Here is an 8,295-nt window from a genome sequence, read left to right as displayed (position 1 = left end):
GACTTGTTTTGGTTTGCTTTCTATCCATTTATCAAATGGCCACACATGATATTGTTTTCCCCCCTAATTTTTAAAATCATTTTTTATTAACCCTAAAGAGATTATTTTAAAGATTACAAACAATTGTCAGTTTTCAAAAAGTGTTGAAATAATATATTAATATTTTATACAATTAAGTTGAAGGAGTATTTACATATTTTTGTGGGGTATTGATTTCCATGCTTTATTTATTTACAGTATCGGATTGAAAACAAACTCCAAATCAAGGTCCTTTGGATTAAAACTTGTCAAAGTTCCCTAAACAGCTGTAGAAATATTTGATAAAAATACTATTATTTGCATTTGGGTATTTTAGACCCTTTGGAAGGTTGTATATTTACATAACAGCACAGTTTTTTTTAAAGGCAAGTAACAGTGTGAAAACCCAGAAACGCACACACCTTTAATTGTATACATAAAAGTTATACTTTTAAATACGAGTAAACTATACCTGTCAACCCTCCCAATTTACTTCTTTCCCAGCAAGAAAAAAATTATTAAAAAAATCTCCTCAGGTATTACTGGAGCAGCACATCTGTAACATCGTTTCAGACCTTCAAAATAAAAGTACTACAGTAAGCAGTCTGTTCAAATAGCAGAATGTCCCTCATTTTCTAGAGTGTTTGCCTTATTTTCAGTTGCAAATGTTGAGAGGTATGTTCCAAACATCATTCGTGACACACTCTTGCAGAAAACTAGCAATTGAGACATTTTTCTGCATACTTTGAATGGGGGGAAAAAAGCACAATTAGGCGAACAAATGTAAACATTTCAAAGAGAAGCCCAGTCGTGTTAAAACCAGTTTATTTTCCATAGGAAATAATGGAATTCCAATTAAACAGTTGTTATAATTTGTTTTACACTTTAAAAAAAAACACTGCCTCTGAGTGACAAATGAGTTTCTTGTTGACAAAGACGGTGAAAAAGAGCGTGAGACGATCTGTATGGTGGGATAATTTGCAACTCTACTTGATAATAAAACAGGAGTCACCAATACGTGTTTAACCGCACACTAAGATGGAGATAGTATATGGAAACTGTCAGGTTCAAACATCGATGACATCTATTAAACAAGACAAGAAGCAAGGAAATAAACAGAGACAGAATTCAATTTTGCTCAATTTGAGGAGAAACGTGTTGACCTGTAACCTCTTACAGTGTCACCCACGCTCCAACGGAAAAAGGTTCACGTCTTCTCTTTTATTTGGATATTCCCTGTTTACATAACAACAGATGTTTCTAAAGGAATGGGGAGTATGTAAACAGCCATTGTTTTCGGTCACATTAACACAAAAGAAAAAGATGCCTCGGGCTTGGACTGGTCCTGGATCGAGCTTGGGTAGGTCTCGGATCACAATAGATAACCCCTCCCGCCTCTTCCTATCGTACACAGCGGAATTTTTCAAGCCTTTGGCTTGGGGCAACAAAGACAGCCTCTTGTCTGTTCACTGGGAACTCAGAGAACGAAAAGTTTTTTTTGACAATTTTGCTGACAGAAACCCAGGCAGTTTTCACCTCACACCGTATTAAAAATGAGGTTCCACTGTAGCTGCGTCAGTTTGTGTTAAGTTAAATGTGGCATTTTCAACGGGAACTTTGAGGAACACAAAAGTAGATTGTAAAATGTTGAAAAAAATGAAATGGATATTTCACTTCCATTCAGTTAACAGCCAAAATGTCTTAGTTTTAGTGTTGTCAAATGATACATTTTGTGATCGGCTTAATCACACTTGAAATGTAATTAATCATGATTAATCACTCTTGCCAGGAAAGCCTTGCTTAACTTTGCTTAATTCACAAGTAATAGTTCTTGCTAGTGCCGTCCTCAAAATATGTTTTGCCTTTTAGATGATGTTTTAAATTTGTTGTGCTTCAATAAGATATTTATCGTTGGTTTTATCTAAAGTCCTGTCGGGGTTTATTATGAGACATTTGCAATCACAGTCCCTTAAGTGCGCTAAAAACAAATTGCGTGATTAATCTGCGTACATACGTGTTTAATTCGGTATTTTTTGTGATTAATCACATGAGTTAATTCCTATAACTGATTATACCCAATATACACAAAATTACTATCAATTTTATCAGGCAAACATTTGCTGTTAAACTAAAAGAACATGTGTGCTAAAAATAAATTGCGTGATTAATCTGCGTACAGACAATGACTAATGCGATATTTTTTGTGATTAATCACATGAGTTAATTCCTATAACTGATTATACCTAATATACACATAATTACTATCAATTTTATCAGGCAAACATCAGGAGCATGTGCGCTCAAAATAAATTGCGTGATTAATATGCGTACATACATGATAATTCGATAGTTTTGAGATTAATCACACGAGTTAATTCCTATCTAATGTACACACATACTGTAACTACTATCAATTTTAGCAGGCAAAAATTTGTTAAGCTAAAGGAACATGTGCGCTCAAAATAAATGGCGTGATTAATATGCGTACATACTTGTTTAATTCTGTATTTTTTGTGATTAATCACATGAGTTAATTCCTATAACTGATTATACCTAATATATTACTATCAATTTTATCAGGCAAACATTTGCTGTTGAGCTAAAGGAACATGTGCGCTAAAAATAAATTGTGTGATTAATCTGCGTACATACTTGTTTAATTCTGTATTTTTTGTGATTAATCACATGAGTTAATTCCTATCTAATGTACACTTACTGTAACTTCTATCAATTTTATCAGTATTTATTTAATTCTGTATTTTTTGTGATTAATCACATGAGTTAATTTGTATAACTGATTACACCTAATATACACATAATTACTATAATAATAAATAAATATCAATTTTATCAGGCAAACATCAGGAACATGTGCGCTAAAAATAAATTGCATGATTAATATGCGTACATACTTGTTTAATTCTGTATTTTTTGTGTTAATTCCTATAACTGATGCGTACATATGTGATAATTCGATAGTTTTGTGATTAATCACACGAGTTAATTCCTATCTAATGTACACTTACTGTAACTACTATCAATTTTATCAGGCAAACATTTGCTGTTAAGCTAAAGGAACGTGCGCTAAAAATACATTGCGTGATTAATCTGCGTACATACTTGTTTATTTCGGTATTTTTTGTGATTAATCACATGAGTTAATTCCTATAACTGATTACACCTAATATACACATAATTACTGTACATTTTATCAGGCAAACAGGAGCATGTGTGCTCAAAATAAATGGCGTGATTAATATGCGTACATACATGATAATGTGATTTTTTTGTGATTAATCACATGAGTTAATTCCTATCTAATGTACACATACTGTAACTACTATCAATTTTATCAGGCAAAAATGTGTTAAGCTTAAGGAACATGTGCGCTAAAAATAAATTGTGTGATTAATCTGCGTACATACTTGTTTAATTCGGTATTTTTTGTGATTAATCACATGAGTTAATTCCTATAACTGATGCGTACATACGTGATAATTCGATAGTTTTGTGATTAATCACACGAGTTAATTCCTATCTAATGTACACTTACTGTAATTACTATCAATTTTATTGGGCAAACATTTGCTGTTAAGCTAAAGGAACATGTACGCTAAAAATAAATTGCGTGATTAATCTGCGTACATACTTGTTTAATTCTGTATTTTTTGTGATTAATCACATGAGTTCATTCCTGTAACTGATTATGCCTCATATATTACTATAAATTTTATCAGGCAAACATTTGCTGTTAAACTAAAAGAACGTCCATCCATCCATCCATTTTCTACCGCTTGTCCAAATTGCGTGACTAATCTGCGTACAGACAATGACTAATGAGTTAATTCCTATAACTGATTATACCTAATATACACATAATTACTATTAATTTTGTCAGACAAACATTTGCTGTTAAACTAAAATAACATGTGCGCTAAAAATAAATTGCGTGATTCATCTGCGTACATACTTGTTTATTTCGGTATTTTTTGTGATTAATCACGTGAGTTAATTCCTATCTAATGTACACATACTGTAACTACTATCAATTTTATCAGGCAAACTTTTGTTGTCAAGCTAAAGGAACATCCATCCATCCATTTTCTACCGCTTATTCCCTTAGGGCAGGGGTCGGCAACCCAAAATGTTGAAAGAGCCATATTGGACCAAAAATACAAAAAAAAATCTGTCTGGAGCCGCAAAAAATTAAAAGCCATATTACATGTGTCATGAGATATAAATTTAATTAAGATGACTTAAAGGAAACTAAATGAGCTCAAATATAGCTACAAATGAGGCATAATGATGCAATATGTACATATCGCTAGCCTAAATAGCATGTTAGCATCGATTAGCTTGCAGTCATGCAGTGACCAAATATGTCTGATTAGCACTCCACACAAGTCAATAACATCAACAAAACTCACCTTTGTGCACTCATGCACAACGTTAAAAGTGTGGTGGACAAAATGAGACAGAAAAAGTGGCATAAAACACGTCCTAGAAAGTCGGAGAAATGTATACATGTAAACAAACTATACGGTGAGTTCAAGGACCGCCAAAATAAGTAGGGCAAAACGGCGCCCGCCAAATACTCGAATGAGTGAAGCATATTTAACATAAACAGTGTGATTTATAACAATTAGGGAGGTTTGTGTCATGTTTGTCCTCCTACAGAAACCATACTAAAACAAAAAAATAGATTTTTTTTTCCCCCTCATCTTTTTCCATTCTTCATACATCAATGTGGAATGCGCTCCCAACAGGTATAAAAGAAAGGGCATCTCTATCCTCCTTCAAAACCGCAATAAAAGTTCACCTCCAGGCAGCTACAACCCTAAACTAACACCCTCTCCGGATTGCTAATAATCAAATGTAAACAATCAAATGCAGATACTTTTTCTTTTTCTTATGCCTTCTGATCTCTCTCTCTCTCTCTCTCTCTCTCTCTCTCTCTCTCTCTCTCTCTCTCTCTCTCTCTCTCTCTCTCTCTCTCTCTCTCTCTATGTCCACTACTTGATGTCCATATCCCCCCCCCTCCCTCCACACCCCTGATTGTAAATAATGTAAATAATTCAATGTGATTATCTTGTGTGATGACTGTATTATGATGATAGTATATATGATAGTATATATCTGTATCATGAATCAATTTAAGTGGACCCCGACTTAAACAAGTTGAAAAACTTATTCGGGTGTTACCATTTAGTGGTCAATTGTACGGAATATGTACTTCACTGTGCAACCTACTAATACAAGTCTCAATCAATCAATCAATTGAAAAATCTCCAGAGAGCCACCAGGGTGGCGCTAAAGAGAGCCGCGGGTTGCCGACCCCCGCCTTAGGGGTTGCGGATCATGTGCGCTAAAAATAAATTGCGTGATTAATCTGCATAATGCAATTTTTTGGGGATTAATTACATGTGTTGACTTGTTACATTTGACAGGCCCAGATCATTTGTCACTAATGATACCTAACGTATGCATAGCGACTATGATCAAGGCACACGGATGGAGTGTCTACCTTTTGCAAGAGCAAGTCAGCTTCTTGATGCCGTGCAGGAATATGTAAGGGATGATGCAGGTGTAGGAGGCTGCGATGTAGCTGGCCACCTCCACCACCAGCGAGGAGGTGTGGAAGTTGTTGGAGATGCGTAGAAGCAGATGAGTCAGCCAGCAGACCAAAAACACGCTGGCCACCGCCACCACGCTCTTGGCCGCCCTCACTTGCGAGTTTGAGCCGGGCTTCCCTTGCACCTTGGACGCCCTGGCAGGGTCTGGGTGTAAGGTGGAGCCTTGGCCTGCTTCCGGACCGGAGACGCCCGTGTAGATGTGGTTTGCACTTCCGCTGCTCGGTCCAGAGACCACGTCGACGTCCCTTCCCTGAGCCTGGTGGTTCACGTCGTTCTTGCCGAGCGGAGGGTTGTCGTGACTCCTGACGCGCTGCTGGTTCTGGAGCAGAGTCAGCACGATCTGACCGCTGGCCGTCAACAACCCAGCCAGAGGGAGCGCGTTAGCCAGCGTGAGGTAGAAGATGTCGTAGGTTTTCCTGGACAGGTCGTTGGGGAAGACGTCGATGCAGTCCTTCTCGCTCTCGTTGGTCCCGTCCACGGACACGAAGAAGAAGTGCGGGACGCTGAACACCAAAGCCGTGGTCCAGCTGCCGGCCAGCAGGCAGGCCACCAGGGACAGGTTGTCCAGCTTGACGGGGGCGCCGCCCCGCTTCAGGGAGCCCACCAGCTTCTGGTGCCAGAAGGCGCTGATGAAGAAGGTGGTGAAGATGCTGCTGGTCTCCGACAGGTCGGCGCTGAAGCGGAAGACGCCGCAGTAGGCCTCGCCCAGGAACCAGTGGCCGGCGAAGTCGGCGACGGTGTCGGGCAGGTCCACCAGGTAGTTGGTGATGAGGTTGGACACGGCCAGGTTGATGAAGAGGAGGTCGTTGGTGCTCAGGCTGGATCTCTTGGACGGGATGGAGCTGATGGCCAGCCAGCTGTTGCCGATGACCCCCGCTATGAACATGGCCGCTCGGATGATGGACTCGATCAGCTCCTCCACGTCCATTCCGGCGCACTCGCTGGTGACAACTGAAGGACCACTTCTGCCGTTGGACGTTTTAATAGCATGGCTGGAGACGCCTCCACCGTCGCCTCATTCCCCCTGAGGGAGCGTTAGCTCCTGATTGAAGGAAGTTTCCTCCCAACAACCGCTGGCTCGCACTTTTTATGCAGACTAAATAAACACTTTTTATCCAACATATTGTTGTATTATTCATGTGCCCTGCAGCCATCACGGCTTGCCTTCTATTTATCTGGCAAGAACAGATGAAAGAAAGTCGGATTTAGGTCACATTTTATCAAGCTTCCAAAACATAGTCTGACTTGAAATATTATCTAATAATTTTTTTAAAATTCAATCTAAGGATTTAATTTATTTCCTTTTATATTTACTATAAATTTTTTTATTTTTTTTTAATAAATAATTGAATATTTGATTATTGTTTTTGCTGTAGGTCCTTAAAGCATACTTGCCAACCCTCCCGATTTACCCGGGAAACTCCCGAATTTCAGTGTCCCTCCCGAAAATCTCCCGGGGCTACCATTCTCCCGAATCCACCCGGACAATAATATTGGGGGCGTGCCTTAAAGGCACTGCCTCTAGCGTCCTCTACAACCTGTCGTCACGTCCACTTTTCCTTCATACAAACAGCGTGCTGGCCCAATCAATCAATCAATCAATCAATCAATCAATCAATGTTTATTTATATAGCCCTAAATCACAAGTGTCTCAAAGGGCTGTACAAGCCACAACGACATCCTCGGTACAGAGCCCACATACGCATAAAATATGCGGCTATTGAACACACATAAGTGAATGCATGCATACTTGGTCAACAGCCATACAAGTCACACTGAGGGTGACCGTATAAACAACTTTAACACTGTTACAAATATGCGCCACACTGTGAACCCACGCCAAACAAGAATGCCAAACACATTTCGGGAGAACATCCGTACCGTAACACAACATAAACACAACAGAACAAATACCCAGAACCCCTTGCAGCACTAACTCTTCCGGGACGCTACAATATACACCTCCGCTACCACCAAACCCTATCACCCCCCCCCCCCCTCTCCGTGCGTCGGTTGGGGGGAGCGTGGTTTCACAGTGTGGCGCATATTTGTAACAGTGATAAAGTTGTTTATACGGCCACCCTCAGTGTGACCTGTATGGCTGTTGACCAAGTATGTCTTGCAGTCACTTACGTGTGTGTGTAGAAGCCGCATACAACATGTGACTGGGCCGGCACGCTGTTTGTATGGTGAAAAAGCGGACGTGACGACAGGTTGTAGAGGACGTTAAAGGCAGTGCCATCACGGCACGCCCTTAGCATTGTTATCCGGGTGAAAATCGGGACAAATTCGGGAGAATGGTTGCCCCGGGAGATTGTCGGGAGGGGTACTGAAATTCGGGAGTCCATACTTGCCAACCCTCCCGTTTTTAGCGGGAGAATCCTGGTATTCAGCGCCTCTCCCGACAACCTCCCGGCAGAGATTTTCTCCCGACAAACTCCCGGTATTCAGCCGGAGCTGGAGGCCACGCCCCCTCCAGCTCAATGCGGACCTGAGACTGAGTGGGGACAGCCTGTTCTCACGTCCGCTTTCCCACAATATAAACAGCTTGCCTGCCCAATGAACGGAGAAGTTAAACAGGACAATACTGCCATCTAATGGATAGCCAACGGAACACTGAAATTCAAGTATTTTTTTTTCTTCT

General features: G+C 40.0%; 1 protein-coding gene across 1 annotated transcript; it reads right to left on the bottom strand.

Moving 5' to 3' along the window:
- Window positions 1-5,538: 5,538 nt before the first annotated feature.
- LOC133638832 (rhodopsin) lies at window positions 5,539-6,579 on the bottom strand. The gene has a single exon (XM_062031816.1). It carries the CDS (start codon window positions 6,577-6,579, stop codon window positions 5,539-5,541), a length of 1,041 nt encoding a protein of 346 aa, XP_061887800.1.
- Window positions 6,580-8,295: the final 1,716 nt, after the last annotated feature.

Source organism: Entelurus aequoreus, linkage group LG21 (assembly GCF_033978785.1).
Source record: "Entelurus aequoreus isolate RoL-2023_Sb linkage group LG21, RoL_Eaeq_v1.1, whole genome shotgun sequence".
Lineage (NCBI taxonomy): Eukaryota > Metazoa > Chordata > Actinopteri > Syngnathiformes > Syngnathidae > Entelurus > Entelurus aequoreus.
The sequence above is the reverse complement of the archived record's forward strand: the minus strand, read 5'-3'. Positions and strand labels throughout refer to the sequence as shown.